This window comes from Tamandua tetradactyla, chromosome 12, assembly GCF_023851605.1.
Source record: "Tamandua tetradactyla isolate mTamTet1 chromosome 12, mTamTet1.pri, whole genome shotgun sequence".
Classification (NCBI taxonomy): domain Eukaryota; kingdom Metazoa; phylum Chordata; class Mammalia; order Pilosa; family Myrmecophagidae; genus Tamandua; species Tamandua tetradactyla.
This window is the reverse complement of record NC_135338.1, coordinates 100,033,718-100,051,320: the sequence shown is the minus strand read 5'-3', so window position 1 is coordinate 100,051,320 and position 17,603 is coordinate 100,033,718. Positions and strand designations below refer to the sequence as shown.

The following is a 17,603-nucleotide window of genomic DNA, read 5'->3' as shown; positions in this document are numbered from 1 at the left end:
ACTATTCTTTCAAGTAGGGCTAATAGGCCACAGGCCCCCCATTTATACTAGGTACTAAAATATTTAAATACTGTTGGAAAATAACCTCTTCTGAGATTCCAGAGAGACATCCCCTGCTCCCACACTGCCCCTTGGGCCCACAGATTCCCCTAACAAATGTAAACAGCTGGCACAGCAAAGGGCCCTCAGGATCCTACTCCAAAGCTATGACCAACCATTGTCCTGACCTGTCAGTGCCTGGGCTTTAGCAGCTGACAAGTATTTTGAACACCCGCTGCTTTCGGAGATCTTGGGTTGCAATCAGGACAGTCTAGCCTCTCTAGACTAAATATTTATAGTCGAGCTTGTTGCTGGCTGATGTAATTAGAGGAATGCAGGAAAAATCCTTCCCTTATCATCTTTTTATTTACAAACCAGTGTGAACTGGTTTATTAGACCCTTCCCAAGAAAACAGTTATGTGAAAGTATGATTCTTCAGGAAGGGGAACGGTGGGGAAAGAACCCCAACATGGGTAAGTACCAAGAGGAGTCAACCTCAAGGACCTAAAATGGGGTGCTGAGAGAGAAGGCAGCAGAAGGCAGATTTAGGAAGGTGCTTTTTAATTCCTATGACCTAAGAAAAAATTTGTACTTTTGATATTACCCTTAAATCAAATAAACCCTTTCCAACAGATATGAAGGACAGTTAATAAAAAAATCAAAAACCTCATCTCAGCACAATGATGAATGGGATAACTCCAAAACTTGGGAATAAAGGTGCTCAATTTTATATGGAAGTATCATGACCATTTAAATAATATGGAATACAATGATCACTCAGAGTCATTTACAGCAACACTGTATTTCTAGAAAAGCAAGCAGCAAAGGTACACATTTGGAAGTAAAGAGAACATTGCAAAATGAACCAACATTAAATGCAATAAGAGTAGAGAGTCAAAATACACCATTATTTATCATTACAGGTAAACATTTGTATGATGTATGAATTTTGACCCCTATATTTAAGTTAGCAAAAAGCCTAGTTTACAGAAAACGATGTATGCCCTAATCCCACCTACCACATCAATAGACACTGAAACTGAAAGTAATTCCTTCCTCATTTTACAGCTTTATTCTTAATTTCCCTACAAAAAGAGCCTGAAGTGAATGTGGAGGTGACTCAAACCTGTAGAACCAATAATCATACACAAAGTACATTATTTTTATCTTCTAACTGCGAGTGGTATGTACAATATATTACAAGTAAGCATAGCTGTGCATCCATAAGGTGATTGTACTAATATCTGTAAAATTTTAGAAATGAGCATGTCTGGGTGTATGGATACTCTCTCTTTTTTTTTTTAACATGGGCAGGCACCGGGAATCGAACCCGGGTCCTCTGGCATCGCAGGCAAGCATTCCTGCCTACTGAGCCACCGTGGCCCGCCCTGGATACTCTCTTATATTACAAAGGAAAAGCAAGTATTTTCTAGTTAAAAGTTTTTATTTCTGTGTAAAACAAAGAACTCCTGAAGGTCAGACATGGAAAAAAAATACCAAACTCAAAACACATTAAGTTGTAAAACAGATGAATCTGGGGTAGAAGTTCAAGCAATATAATCCACAACCTTGTTAGGGGACGATTTATTCCCAGCTACCACCACATCTCTCTAGTAACATCTATTTAAAAAAAAAAAAAGTCTCAAGTTGCAAAAAATTAATAATCTACTCTCTAAAATCAGATGTGAAACTTTAACCAAATGAAGACACACTCAGACTTCTGTGGCTGAAGTGAATGGCAGAAATTCAGTAGTAGCCGTGACCGTAGGGAGGCCGCTGACTGTAGCCGTAGTGTCCATACTGGGGAGGGTAGGGGGGTTCTCGTCGGTGCTGCTGGTAGCTGTCGCCCCAGAAGCGTCCATGCCACTGATTGGAGCGATTGTCACTTGGCCACCCCCGTCTGCTATCCCTACCTCTAAACTGTCGGTTATCTTGCAACCTACAACAAAACAAAATGGTTTTTAAACTTCCCTTTTAGAAACATGACAAATCTATCTAGTACACTTGATTTCTCAAGCTAATCCTCAACAAACAAGAGAGTAAAAGCATTTTTCTCTGTAAGAACATTACAGCATCACTCGCTCGAAGCTTTTCTAAGATCTAAGGCATTTTTCCAGCATTGGTGGGCACACTTCACAGAGAAACAGACAGACTACAACACAAACCAGTAAAACAGTTCTGAATCAACTGAAACCAATTCAGTTGCACAAAAGCCATATGGCAATTGATTATTTTGATAATGCTGAAATATTAGATATAAGTTGTTTCCATTTTATAAACCTGAAGTAAAACCAAAATGACACCCTCTTTATGGAGTTTTGTGGAAACATGCAGGGATTCTGTGGAGGATTTTTTTGTATATTTGCAAAGAAAATAATATATTGCTTAGCCCATAGAAGGAACATTTTTAAAAACATTAAAACACATATACACAATTGAACAGCAAGAGAGAAAAATACGGTGCTGACAAAACATTAAAGCAGTGTTTTTCAGGCACTTAGTCAGTGCCAGGCGCTGTCACTAGGGCCTCGGTGCGTCATTCTCAACAGCACGCTGGTCCCTGTCCTCACGGGCCTCAGCCTAGCTATTCCAGAACAGAATAAAGCTATTCTTCCCCAGTCAGCCCCTATTCTTCACAAGTAATACATACCGATTTCCTCTGTTTCTCTGGGTCCCTCCAGCTCTGCTATTCCAGTCTTCAACAACTGGAGGGGTCTGAGGAGGTCGTCTCAGATATTCCTGGTACTCCTTGTCATCCTCTGAAAATCTACTGGCAAACATCTCTTCAAAATTCGGAACAGCTTCAGAAGTATCAGTCATCCTGAAATCCTGTATAGTTTCTAATTAGTCATTTTTAAGAAATTAATACTGTCTTACCAGTTAATAAAAAAACAAGTGAAGGGGGTGCAAGGGTAGTTCAGTGGTAGAATTCTCGCCCACCACATGGGAGGCCCAGGATTGATTCCTGGCCCATGCACTTCCCAAGCACAAACAAACAAAAGCAAACAGACAGACAAAAAAACCTCAACAAATGGTGCTGCAATAACGGGATACTTACATGGAAAAAGAATGAAATGTGATCCCGCCCATACAGCATACAAAAAAAAAGTAAACTATTTTAGACAGCGTATTCATAGCTGTCCCTATGTAGTTTTAAAGCTCAGTTAGACTTTAGACATTCAACATTTCTTGACAATTTTCTTCCAGGCATTGTCCTAACCAGGAGCCATCATGGACCCTGCCCTCAAAGAGCTCCCAGACTAGAAGAAACAGATATGGTGCAAATATAAAGAGAACAGGGAATGTCAAGAGATGAGACTGGCCAGGTAGGCAGAGGTTAAATCTCGAAAAGCAACACAAATTACTTTGCACTTTTTCTTGTAGGCAATGGGGGAAAAATGAAGGTTTGGTTTTGTTTTAAGCAGGAAGTCTAAAATCAAATTTACTATTTTAGAAGGTTCACTTTTCTAACAGGAAAATAGATTAGTGAAATCAGACCACAGCAGATAACTGCAGTAATTTACATGACATGCTGAGGGCTTAATCTGGGGCATGGACTGAGATTAGTTTTAAAAGAATTCTAGGAGGAATGTATCATTGAATAGATGCAGGAGGTGAGGGGGAAATAAAGGATAACTTTTAGGCTTCTGTCCAAATAAATTAGATTATAGTGCCAGGAAGAAGGGGGAACTAAAGCACACGCTTGGGTTTGAAGTTAGCTGTAGTCCCTACATCCAAACAGAGAGTCAGTTCACAGTTAACTATGTGAAAGCTGTGCTGAAGATGACTATTGGAGTCATCAGAAATTTTGTTGGTGGTTAATGCTGTGAGAATGGATATGATTCCTACCAGAAAATGTGAAATCAGAGGATAATGGAACAAAATCCCGGAGAACATCAATATTTAAAGACAAGATGAAGAAAAGATAAGAGGAGAACCTGAAGATTATCATAGAAGCCAAGAGAATACTGAGCGAATGGCCAGCAGTGGCAAGTGGTACAGTGATAAAGAAGCAAAAGAAAAAAACTGGATTTACCACTGGGAGGTGACTGAATAGTGGAGATTGAAGCAGGACTGAAATTGATTTGAGAAGCAAATGAAAGGGACAGTATAAACTAAGATTTCAAGAAGCCTGGCTAAAAAGGAGAAAGATAGGATAGTAGTTAAGGATTACTAAGCAGTTTATCTCTTGGTTTTCCTAGGATAGGGTATCTGAACTTGCTTATAAGAGATGAGAAAGGAGCCAATAAAAAGAGGAAAGACTGAAAATATGTTGAGAGACATGAAAATAGAAAATGTTTGAAAGGTATTTAAATGCACAGCTATTAAAGTCTAGGATAATTACTTTATATTAATTATATTCACTGGATTCTTATTCCAGATCTTGAGACAAATGAAAAATAACTACTATAGATAAGATTTTATCTGATAGCTATAAAAACTGAAATCTGTATCAGCTGGGTTTTACCAGGTCGATCATGGATTCACTCAACTAGTAGTATTTCTTAACCAAGACCTCCACTTTATCAGACAGCCCTCTGCCTCTAGGAAAAGATTTAAGCCTCAGAAGGCCTAATCCTCGAGGAACCAGGAACAGTTGACTTCTTTCCATCTTCATTCAAGGCCTTGGAGCCAGCCCTAGGAGGACTCTGCAGAAAGCCCTCACTTCCCAGTCTTCCTTGCCCAGGTACTGATCAGCATTCCCATCCTTACTTTCTCTAACTAAAAACTCACCTTTCTGCCCCTTGCCTCAAGATTCCTAAAACTTGTTTTGTAACTTAGGGCAAATAGGGCATTATGCTGAAACTTTGAAACCAAATCTTCCTTTTATCTGACATCTAAAAACTGGGTTTTTTCCTGTATTATTTCAACTTCTAATAAAAAGTTTATGGTAAAGAGATGTGCTTGCTATTGGAAGACTGCTTCTTCATTAACAAAAACTATTAGTTTGTCTTTTCTTCAAATCCTTAAAACACATGTAGAAAGTAAAACGACAGCCTATTCAATCAGGGAAAATATTCAAAAACCACATATCTGATAAGAGTTTAATATCCAGACTACATGAAGAAATCCTATAACTCAAGAACAAAAAGACAAACAACCCAATTAAAAAATGGGCAAAAGACATGGATAGATACTTTTCCAAAGAGGAAATACAAATGGCTAAAAATCATATGAAAATATGCTCAATTCCAATAGCTATTAGGGAAATGCAAATCAAAACCACAATGAGACACCATTTCATACCCACCAGAATGGCCATTACTGAAGAAAAAAAAAAAATTTTTTTTAAAGCCAAAATACCACAAGTGGTGGAGAGGATATAGAACAATAAGTATACTTATTCACTATGAGTGGGAACACAGAGAGGTGCAGCCGCTCTGGAAGGCAGTTTGACAGTTCCTCATGAAGCCAAGTATAGAACAGCCACATGATCTGGCAATCCCATTACCAGGAATATACGTTACTAGGTATATACTCGGAAGAACTGAAAACAAGGACATAAATAGACATGTGCACACCAATGTTTATAGTGGCATTATTCACAATTGCCAAAAGATGGAAACAGCCCAAATGTCAATCAACTGATGAGCGCATAAACAAACTGTGGTGTGTGCATGTGATAGAACACAATGCAGCTATAAGAAGGAAGGAAGTGATGACGCATACAACAACGTGGATGAACTCTGAGGACATTACATTTGAGTGAAATAAGCCAGAATCAAAAGGACAAATATTGCATCATCTCACTAATATTAACTATAATGAGCAAACTCCAGGAGTTAAATTTGAGAGCCGAAGTTATCAGTAGATAAAAAGTGGGTAGAGATTGGGCAATGATGCTTAAAAGTAAAGAATGTTTAATAACACTGATTGTAAATGTTCGGAAATGAATAGCACAATATTGTGTGATGACAGCACAATACTGTAAGTGTAATTACCAAAGCTGAGTGTGAGTATGGTTGCAAGAGGAAGGCTAGAGTCATGTATGTCACCAGAAGGAAAGCTAGAGGAGAAAACCTGGGACTATTTAATTTAGCAAAACCTAGAGTGTATGATGACACTGGTTAATTGTACAAATATAAGAAAGTTCTTACATGAACTGGAACAAACGTCATTATTACTGTGTTAATAGGGTGGAATGTGGGGAAAAAAATTACTGCAAATTAAGGTCTGTTAACGTGACATCGCAATATTCTTTCATTAATTGTAACAAAGGTACTATACCAAAACTAAATGTCAATAATAAGGAGAAAAAATAGGTATGGGATTTTTTTTCCCCCAGGGAAGAAATGAGAATGTTCTAGTATTAATTATGGTGGTGAATGCATAACTGTGTGATTCTATCAACAGCCACTGACTGTACACTTAGGATGGGTTGTAGGTTGTGTGAATAAAACTTAAAAAAAAAAAGAGCAAATAATATTTAGAATATTATTTCTAATATTTAGAATAATATTTAATATTTAGAATATTATTTCCATACTTCCAAAATTTAACCAAGGTTATGGTGTAGATGCAAGAAACACTATCCAGACTTTCTACCTCCCAGACTGCTGCTGCTATCTCAACAAATACCAGACTTTCAATGTGGCCAAATGATGTCAACCACTCAAAATCCAAAGTGAGTTTAAAATAAATTCAGCTAATGAAAAACGTACCTCGATTTTTACAGAAATCACTATAAAGATGACCCACACCTAATCAAGATGGGCAGTAAAAATCACCATTTTTATGTTCTGTCCCCCTCCAACATGAGGTAACAAATGTTATCTTTACATTATTCATATTAGGATGGAATTTCAGTTGATCCCATGTTTACCTACCTCAGGGATTTGAGGCAGCTGTCTTGTTTAATACTTAGGTTCTTAAAATCTGTGGGAGAAAAACAGAACTTCACTGAAGGAAACCCTAAAAACCTGGGGTAGGCGAAACAACACCAGGGCCTTGGTCAATGAATTATTAGTGCTCCGAACACCTCCACGGCCACCACCCGAAACTCAGTCTCCTCCAGAGCCAGAGGAGGAGCCGCAGCCTCCGGCCTTGAAGCCAGGCTACCTCGAGCGCGAATAATACCGTCCCAAGGCATCTTCCCTTTTGAATAAAGGGCACAGCCTTTCGGATGTGTGCTGGAACACTACTCACTCGTTCATCACTAGGAGAGGCGCAGACCCTCTGGAAACGAGTCCCCGGAACGGAGTTCGCGGCCCAGGGGGGTGAGCACAGGAAACCAGCAGACTAAGAGAAAGGCTGGAATCGACTGCGTTTTCAGTCCTGCTCCCTCGATGCACCCACGGCTTGTTTGTCAAGGCTTCGAGTATTCTGCCGCAAACCGACGCACTGGCCGTGAGGGTGGGCGAGTGGCGGGGCAGGAGCCGAGAGGGCAGCGGCTCCCGGTCTCCCACAGTCCAGACTCGGGATGCGCAGACCAAGGACGCCAGGCCGGCCGCTCGGCTCGGCCCAGCGCGCTCCGCCCGGCCCGGCCCAGCGCGCTCCGCCCGGCCCGCTCGCGCCTTCCCCTTGCCCCGAGTGGGGGCTCACCAGCTGAGGGCGGCGTCTACCCACCACCGGCCCGACGCCGCCGGCGAGACACGCAGAAGAAACCGCCTCGGCCACAACTCGGTCAGGGGACGTCCAGACCCCCACACCGCTCCAAGGCAACGGAGTCACTTCCGGCAGGGCCCGCTCACCACCGACTTCCGCTTCCGGCAGGCAAAGGCCGCGGCGGGACCGTCGAGCCTCGCGATGTCTCAGGCTCCCCTCGCTTCTCTTCAGCGTCCGCCGGGTGCCAGGTGGCGAGGAAACAGGCTGCGGCAGGCGGTGCTCCCCTGCCGCTGAGCAGGGAAGCTCGGGCCGAGTACGAAGCCCTCAGAATGGGCGCGCCTCGCGTGAGGGCGGAAGTTCTGGGAAGACGTGGCGAAGCGAGGGCGAGGCTGAGGAGGCGATGGACGCGTCTGGACCTCTGCCGCGGGCCCGTGAGCCGGCCTCGGCCGGGAGGCCTCGGGAGCCGGGTCCCGGGTGCCCTCTGCCCGCGCTTCTGCCGAGGCGCCGCGGCCCCTCAGCCCGTCCCGGCTCGGTCTCGGCCTGCCTGCGGGTGTGCAGGCGCCGTACGTGGCCCCAGCTCGGAGCTCGGGCGCGTTTCACGCGGTCCTTTCCCTTCTCGCCGCCGGGGACTGCAGGGGGTGCGCCGGCGCGGGCATGCGGGCGCCGCCGCCCCTCGTGGGCGTCCCCCGCCCCTGGCCGAGGCGCGCGGCCCTGCCGCCGGCCCACCTGTGGCTGCGCCTCGGCCCTGCGCTTTCTCGGGACCAGCCGCAAAGCCGCGGTCCTGGCCCCACCGGCGCCCGGCTGCCGGCGGAGGAAGGCGGATCCGGGACCCCTTCTCTCACTGGGTTCCCTGGCCTTGCCGGGCCGTTCCCCGTGGCCGCGGCCCCGCAGCGCCTCGGGGTGAGTAGCGGTCCGCTGCGCCGGCCCCGCCTGGGCTTCCCCCACCCTCTCACGTGCGGGGTCGCGGAGACCCTCCCCGGAGGCGCCCCCCGGTTAGCCGCGCGGCTCCTCCGGTCCGAGCCGCCTGCACCGGCAGCGCCTCGCCCGGCCCTTCCGCGCGGCCCGGAGCAGACCGTGGTCCTCCGCGTTGCCGCGCCGCGCTCAGGAGAGGAGCCGCGTGGAGTGAAGTAGGGAACTGTGAGTTTTAGAAACATCGACGTGCCGAAAATAGAGAGTGGAGTGTGGGCAGTTCTGTTCCATCCAAGTACAGCAAAGGTACTCGGATTTTTCTAGTTCTCAGGGAGTTACATTTGGGGGGTTTTCTTACGCATGTGTGTTTTCTTTTCAGTTTTTAATCTTTATCCCTAAACATGTTTTGTACTGCTTTTTAGAAAATTCTTTTGTGTATACAGAGAGAGACGCGTCACACAGTAGTCAACGTGTAGTTCCTCAGGTCTTGTGCTGTCAGGTGTCATGAATTACATCCCTCATGATTGCTTTAAACACATTTCATTTGTAAGTGAAAGTGGGACATTTGGCCCTTGAAAAATATGTATAGAAGATATTATGGAAGGGGAGATATGACAGTCTTAGTGCTGGGAAGTAAAGGTCAGCAGGAAGGACCAGGGTAAGAGGTGAATAGCACTGCCCTTAGTGACCCACAGATCGAGGGGAATCCGCTCAATTCTTTGAGCCTGGGAAATGAGGACTTCGGGTCCATGTAATAGCATGAAAGAAATGACGTTTGGTGCCTAGTCACCGTGCCTGGCTGAGTCCTAAGTTTCCCTTCTGAGTGAGTCCCGCCCTGGCCGTCCCTGCAGCTGCTAAGGCTGCTCCCCCAGTTTGGGCTGGTCACCGCCGCCCTAGCCTCTGCAAGGGCCGGCCCCTTCCGCACTGCAGTCCCCTTCCACTTCCTCACGGACGGTTCTCAGCTGCCCTCAACGGCCCTTGCTGCTTCTGCTTTTCGTGCCTTCTGTTTTGAAACTTCCAATTTCGCGCATCCTGGGACGCCCTGTTCCTCTGCTCTGGATTTCACAGCCCCACATGTGCTTCTTACCTCCTCCTCCGCCACCCTTGCAGGGGCCTAGGTTGTAAACCCGACCAGCCCCCTCGTCACCCCCACTCCCCTGTCTCCGTCCAGGTAGGCTAACAACACGTCCTTTCATGGGTTCTCGGTCAGCTGACTGTGTCTGCGCTTCCTCACCAAAGCTTTCCACATGACATCCGAAACAGTCCCAACGGTGTGAGTTGGTTCTAAGGCATAAATGAGTTTAGAGCTGAAATAGATTATAAAGTTTGAGATGATAATGAAATGTCCAAGAGAAAATTTCTGGGGTACTGATGGGAGGGAGGTTGTTAGAAGTAAAGGACTAAAGCTCAGAAAAATGAGGCTATGCCTAATTATGTAAATATGAGTCATCCATGAAAAGACAACACTTGAAGTCATGAGAACATATGATCTTTCAAAGGGAGAAAGCCTTTATATGGAAGAGCAAAAGGCCAAGGTCTTTGCCTCAGGAAATACCCACATTTAGAAGGCAAGAAAGGTAATATAAAACTTGAAGAGCAGATTGAAATAAATACCTGGGTAGCAATGTGACAGTTGAAAAACAGAGAAATGCTTCCCCACCTAGTAGCCTCAGGAGCCAGGGAAGGTATTTGGAAAGGGAATAGGGTGGGGATGGTGAGGGTTGAAGGCCAGCTTTCTGGTTCCCCTGTGACTTTATTATGACAGTATTTCCTTTTTTCTTTTTTTTTTGGTTTTTAAAAAGGGAATTTATTAAATTGCAAGTTTACATTTCTAAGGCCATGAAAGTTTAAAAATTCAGACACCAACAAGAAGTTACCTTCACTTAAGAAGGTTCATGCATCTGAAACACCTCTGTTAGCTGAAAAGGCACGTGGTGACATCTGCTAACCTTGTCTTCTGGCTTTTCATTTCATAAGGATTCTCTGGGGGTGTTTTCCTTCTGCATCTCCAAACGTCTCTGGCTGTGTAGGCTCTGAAGCTTTTTCCAAATTGGTCCCATTGTAAAGAAATGTATTACACAACCCCACCTTGAATGGGTGGAGACACACCGTGGAAATCACTTAATCAAAAGGTACCACCCACACTTGGGTGGGTCATATCTTCATGGAAACAATAAAGATAACATAGCAGTATTGAATGAGGGTTAAAGAACATAGCTTGGCTTTTCTAGAGAACACAACAGTTTCAAGCCAGCACAAATGCTAACCCTTCCTTATTCTACCAACCCTAACCAAAACCTAACACTATCCCTCATCTTAATGATAAAAATAAGCCTAAACCTCACCCCAATCCTATTCCAACACCAACTTCAAAACTTAACCCTAATGCTTTTTACTCATAAAAAAGGCTGATATTACAAGGAATCACTAATGTTTTTGGTATAGGTTGATGTGCCGTTATGGCAGTATTTCTAGGTAATGAGAACTTACCCAGAAAGTAGGCATTTCTTTCCTTTAAATTCATATAATGCCCCTGAGGAGCTCCTGGTCTTCTGAGAGTTTCTATGAAGAACTTAAGGTTTTCACCCAATTTTCATATCAAACTTTTTCTCCCTGTAATGTTTTCTCATATACTGATATCCTATTAATTATTATATATCGTTTTTTAGCATCATCAAGAAATAATTTATCCCATGAAAGGGAATTTTCCAGTTAACTCACATTTAGCTTTTAAGCACCAAAACTTTTTCATTGGAAACACTTTTGATGGTAATGTACATACAGTGCATTCCTTACTTCTCTGCATCAGCCAGAGTATATAGGCCATAATCTTACTTTTTATTTGTGACTAAAGGCGATATTTATAACATCAGTTACTGTATTCTGCTGGACAATAATGTCCTGGAGCCTGTTGATGTATATGGGAAAAGCTGCCTTTTAATACTTGATTTTGTTGTCTCTGTTATTATCTCCCTCCACATTGGGTAGTAGTGTCATATCTCAGTGTTTCACCTTCTAGCAACTTTATAAATTGACCTAGTTTTACCTGTAATTTTAATTCTCACTTTGACCCAGTGATTTAGGGCAAAATTCGCCAGCAGAAGGCCCTGGCGAATCCTAGAGTAGAAAAAGCCCTGCTTTCAGAGGCCCTGCATGACCTTGGACAATGACCATTTTAAAGATGATGAAACTGCAGCTCAAGAGCTTATATAATTTATCCAGTGGCACAGCTTGTAAGTGACAGAGCAGGGTTGGGATCAGGTCTGTGGTATTCCAGAAAGCCTTGCTCTTTCCTCAGTGAAACTGTTTTCTCCTTCCCGTTCCCTCCTTCACAAATCTTAAGACACGTCAGACAACTTGTTATTCCCTACACCCACTGGTTATATACCTTATTGCCTCCTTTCTCCTGTTTTTTTTTCTTTCAATGTAGAATGTCCTTTCACCTTTCAACAAGTGTGTGTTGAAATCTTACACTCAAATCTCCCCTCAATCCATGAATTCTCCCATGATTTCTCTCAAATAACATTAATTATTCTTCCCTATTCAAGCCCCCAACATTTTGTTTATGTCTTATGTGAGTTAGAGTTCTTAGTTGCAGATGTCAGAACCCAAAGTAGCTCATGTAAGTAGAGAAACAATTTATTAAAGGATATGTGGTAAGTCACAGAATCTTGACAATATAGAGATTTGGATACCTCGTAACCAGGAACAACACACAAACCCCAAAGCTGTGGAACTACACCAGCAGAGCTCATCTTGCTACTGAAGCCCAGCCCAGACCCTCGCATGCCACGGGAGATGTGGAGCCCTGGAAGAAAGAAAATCACCCTCTGCAGTTTCTCTGCCAGAAACTAAATTCCAGAATTACCTGTTTCCTCACATTGCTTACCTTAAAAAAAATATTTTTGAAGGTGCATCTCATTGGCAAAGCCCAAGTCCTCAGCTAAAAGGAAGGCCAGCACCTAAGGGTATGGTGTTCTCCTTGGGGACACGTTTCTCATAAGACAACACGTTCTCTAAACAGAGGAAAGGTGTTCAGGAGATGCTGAGCAGCCAAGAAACATGACTGTTACCGCTACCCACCTTGCCTGGTAGCACACTTCATTGTGCACACAGAACCCCAACGAAGCACTGAAATGGATCATTTAGTTGAATGTGTTTTAAAAACTGTTGTGCTGAGAGATTGATTCCTCCAACATCACAAAGCTGGTCAGTGACAGAGCTGGAACTACATGACCTGTAACAGACTCGCCGGCTACCGTCAGGCAGTGCTACAGGTGCTGCCACACCAGGGAGTAAGGCTGGAGCCCTGCTCTTACAGAACCCATGCTCTGTCGGGGAGATGAATGATAAAAAAGTGACCATGTGAGTGCTATGGGGAATAACTAAGCCCAGTAAGGGGACAGCAGGTCACATGGACTGCTACTTTGGATAGTGTGCCAGCTTGAAAAGATTATGTACCTCAGAAAAGCCATGTTTTAATCCTGGTCCAAACTTGTGGGAACAGCTGTTTCTTTTAATCCTGACTCAATACTGTAGGGTGGAAAATTAATTAGATTACCTCCATGGAGATGGAGCTCCACCCATTCCAGGTGGGTCTTGATTAGATTACTGGAATCTTTTAAAAGAGGAAAGATTTTGAAGAGTCAGGAAGCAACAGAAGTGACAGAAGCCTTGGAGCCTACAGAGAGAGCAGATGTAGACGCTTGGAAAACAGTTGCTTCAGAGAACAGAGACACGGATGTTTGGAGATGCTTGGAGCCCAGAAGATATCGTGATGAGATGTTAAGCAAACCAGACCCTAGAGAGAGCCAAAGGAAGCCAAGAGATGAAGGCCAGCCCAGAATAGCAAAATGAGGGACTCCCACAGGAACAGAGACTGAAAGCAACGGAGTGCAGGAACAAGGGACCAGCACATGCCAGCTGACGGAGGTGTTCCTACCCATCAGCCTTTCTTGAGTCAGGGAAACCTCTTGCTGGTACCTTAATTTGGACATGCTCACTTCCTTAGAACTGTAAACTTGTTGAATTACCCTTTATAAAAGCTGTTCCAGTTCTGGTATCTCGCATTCTGGCAGCTTGCAAATTTACACAGTGTAATCAACAAATGTGTGAAAGTGTATGGTGTTTATCTTAATACACTTCCTCGTAATGGGAAATACTTAGCAATTTCCCTTCCCATTAGAAATGTAGAAATTGAATGCTTAATTCTGAATATCTTTTCCCTTCATAAATGAGTAGAGGAATAGCTCTCATTTCTGGGACAAAGCATAGATAGCAGTGTTTTAGATCCTAGACCATGTTGGGTAGCAAAATTGAAATTCTGTATCTTTCTCTATAGCTTAGATTTGGAATTACAAATTTCCAGACTGTTCTTCTGCCACTGTATCACTATTCAAACCACATTCCTCTCCTCCCACCTCCTGCTCTATTCAAAAATGCCCTGACCATGTTCACAGAGGCAAGCACATGGATGAGACCTCATAGATGAGATAACTTACTAAACAAAAATAGCAGCACCCAGTACAGGCATAGCGCTGTCATAAAGCGAATATGATAAAGTGAGTCACAGAAATTGTTGTTTCCTGATGCATCTAACAGGTTTATGCTACACTGTAGCTTATTAACTCTGCAATAGCATTATGTCTAAAAAATATACAAACCTTAATTTAAAAGTATTATACTGCTAAAAAAAAAAAAAGGCTAACCGTCATCGGAGCCTTTAAGTAAATGGAAACTGGTGGTGGGGAGTCTGCCTCATATTGGGACCTGCTGACTGACCAGGGTGCTGGCCGCTGAATGTTGCGGAGTCTGTGGCCATTTCTTAAAATAAGACAACAATGAAGTTTGCTGTACTGGTTGACTCTTCCTTTCCTGAAATATTTCTCTGTAGCATGTGATACTATTTTACCCACCATAGAACTTCTTTCAAATTACAGTCACTCATCTCAAACCCTGCCTCTCCTTTATCTCCTAAGTTGATATAATATTCTAAATCCCGTGTCGTCATTTCAACGATGTTCACCGCATCGTGACCAGAAGGGGATTCCATCTTAAAAAAACCACTTTCTTTGCTCATCCATAAGAAGCAGCTCCTCACCTGTTAGTTTTATCATGAGATTGCAGCAACCCAGTCACATCTCCAGGCTCCTCTTCCGTTTCTGGTCCTCTTGCTATTTCCACCACATCTGCAGTGGCTTCTTCCACTGAAGTCTCAAACCACTCAGAGTCCTCCGTGAGGGCTGCCGTCAGCTTCTTCCAGACTCCTGTTACTGCTGATGCTTTGGTCTCCTCCATGAACGACTGAAGTGAATCCTTTCCAGATGGTTTTCTAATTACTTTGCCCAGATCCACTGGACGAATCACTGTCTATGGCCATTCTATATCAACTAAATATAGCTTACTAACTATAGCCTTCAAAATGTATTTCTTAAATATTAAGACTTGAAGTTCTCTGATCCATGGCTGCAGAATGGATGTTGCCTTAGCAGCATGAAAACAACACCCATCTCGTTGTGCGTCTCCGTCAGAGAGCTCTGGGGTGACCAGGTGCATTGTCAATAGGCAGTAATGTTTGGAAAGAGATCTTTTTTTTCTGAGCAATAGTTCTCAACCATGGGCTTCAAATACTGGGTGAACCGTGTTGTAAACAGGTGTGCTGTCGTCTAGGCTTTGTCCTCCATCTCTAGAGCAGAGGCGGCATAGATTTTGCATCATTCTTAAGGGACCTAGGATTTTCAGAATGGCAAATGGGAATCACCAGATGCACTTGCCCCTAGTAAGACAGCCTGGCCTTTGAAGCTCTGAAGCCAGACACCGATTCTGCCTGTCCAGCTCCAAAGTCCTAGACGGCTTCTTCTTCCGATAGAAGGCTGTTTCATCTCCATGAGAATCTGCTGTTTAGTGGAGCAGCCGTCGTCAGTTATCTTAGCTAGAGCCTCTGTAACTTGCTGCAGCTTCGACCTCAGCAATTGCTGCTCCACTTGCCTTCAATGCTATGGAGGTGGCTTCTTTCCTTAACCCTCTGGCACCCACGCCTGCTAGCTTCGGACTTTCCTTCCACAGCTTCCTCACCTCCCTCAGCCTTCAGAGAAAGGAAGATAGTTGAGGCCTTGCTCTGGATTAGGCTTTGGTTTAAAGGAATGTTGTGGCCGGTTTGGTCCATCCTGACCACTCAGACTTTCTCCGTTTGAGCAATGCGGCCGTTTGCTTTTTTACCATTTAGGTGTTCACTGGAGTAGCACTTTTAATCTCCTTCAAGATCTTTCCCTTCGCATCCTCAACCTGACACTCTCTTTGGTGCGAGAGGCCTGGGTTTTGGCCTGTTTGGGCTTCTGGCATGCCTTCCTCACTAAGCTTAATCACTTCTAGCTTTTGATTGAACATGAAAGACATGTGAGTCTTCTTTTCACTTAGAGGCCATTGTAGGCCGTTAACTGGTCTAATTTCAGTATTGTTGTGACTCAGGGAAGAGGGAGGCCTGAGGAGAGGCGGAGAGGCGGAGAGGCGGAGAGGCGAGGGGCCAGCTCGTCCGTGGAGTAGTAGAGCACACACAGCAGAGATCAGTGAAGTTCACTGTCTCATGAGTTCAATTCATGGTGCCCAAAAACCATGACAGTGAGAACATCGAAGATTCCTGATTACAGATCACCATAACAGATAGAATAATAACGAAAAAGTTTGAAATATTACAAGAAATATGAAAATGAGGCACAGAAACACGAAGTGAGCACCTGCTGCTGGGAAAATGGTGCGGCAGACTTGCTGGATGCAGGGTTGTCACAAACCTTCAATTTGTAGAAAATGCATTATCTGTGAAATGCAATAAAGCAAAACACAATAAAACGAGGTATGTCTATGCTTGGTCAGATCTGAGTGAATCTCATCCTGTTTCCCTGCCCTGATTTTATCTTCCGTAAAATAGGAATAATAATCCTTGCTACCTCATTGCTTTCATAAATTTATTATGAGAATTAATTACAGTATTCATAAAACCTTTTAGGTTTAAGTGAAGAAAGGTGCTATGTCAATGCAAATAATAATTAGAGCTATTATAAGTTATGTAAGTGTTTAGTCTTCAGGAAATCATTTCAGGTTGTATAAGGCATTGGTTTGCGTTCACATCTGTGCTCCTGCACCTCAGTGACATGGAATTCTTTTGATCACAGATTGCAAAACCCCCAGCTCCTCACCTCTATGTCATCCTCCCACATAAGAATCCTTTGAGTAGGGGACTCTCTTCAGGGAAATGCAAGAGGTGTGCCAGTGCCGGTTGCAAGTTTAAGTATTTGTAACATAGATGCCAGTTAATATCATGCAGGAAATCACAGAAGAAAGTGAAAGAAACAATCTTGGGGCAAAAAAGCTGCCAATTGGATTTAATGAGATTGGATTAAAGACTTCCAGTTCTATAATAACCTGTGATGATGAGATGAAATCATTTTCTCTTTTTCTTGATGTTTATTATATAAATAACAGCACGAACTGTATTTTCCAAGTGGGAGTGTTTTGGACTGATATGATGGTTGGATTCTGGTGTCAGCTTGCCCAGAGGATGGTGCCCAGTTGCATGGTCAGGCAGGCACTGGCCTAACTGTTACTGTGAGGACATTTTGTAGCTGGCTGATAAACCAGAAGGCTGGTTTATTAAATCATCAGCCAGCTGAATTACATCTATGGCTGATGACAATTAACGATCAACTAAAAATGTGTCTTCCACAAATGAGAGAACCCATCAGTCGGATTTGATCCAATTACTTGAAGACTTTTAAAGGAGAAGAGAGAATTTTCACTGCTGCTTTGGCCAGCCAGCCTCTCCTGTGGCTGAGACCCTTCATCGCACTTGCTGGCTTGCAGCCTGCCCTACAGATTTTGGACTTGTACATCCCCACAGTTGCGTGAGACACTTACAAATCTCACATCTACAGATATCTCCCATTGGTTCCATTTCTCTAGAGAACTCGGACTAATACAGCTTGGTGCCACTAGAGTGGCTATTATTTTAAAAACTGAAAATAACAACTGTTGGAAAGAATGCAGAGAAACAGGAATCCTTGTACATTGTTGTTGGCGATGGAAAATGATGTAGCCATTTGGAAACAGTTTGGTGG

At 43.7% G+C, this 17,603-nt stretch overlaps 1 protein-coding gene across 3 annotated transcripts; it reads right to left on the bottom strand.

Moving 5' to 3' along the window:
* Positions 1-1,464: 1,464 nt before the first annotated feature.
* On the bottom strand, positions 1,465-7,750 carry RAMAC (RNA guanine-7 methyltransferase activating subunit). Of its 3 annotated transcripts, XM_077124322.1 has the most exons (5): positions 7,582-7,750; positions 7,186-7,362; positions 6,867-6,915; positions 2,690-2,868; positions 1,465-1,978 (listed from the first exon to the last, which is right to left on the bottom strand). In XM_077124322.1, the coding sequence occupies exons 4-5, from the start codon at positions 2,857-2,859 to the stop codon at positions 1,786-1,788; spliced, it is 363 nt and encodes a 120-aa protein (XP_076980437.1). In that variant the 5' UTR covers positions 2,860-2,868; positions 6,867-6,915; positions 7,186-7,362; positions 7,582-7,750; the 3' UTR covers positions 1,465-1,785. The 3 variants fall into 3 exon arrangements, with proteins under 3 accessions (XP_076980437.1, XP_076980438.1, XP_076980436.1); XM_077124323.1 differs by lacking the exon at positions 7,582-7,750 and having other exon boundaries at positions 2,690-2,879; positions 7,186-7,506; XM_077124321.1 differs by lacking the exon at positions 7,582-7,750 and having other exon boundaries at positions 7,186-7,504.
* Positions 7,751-17,603: the final 9,853 nt, after the last annotated feature.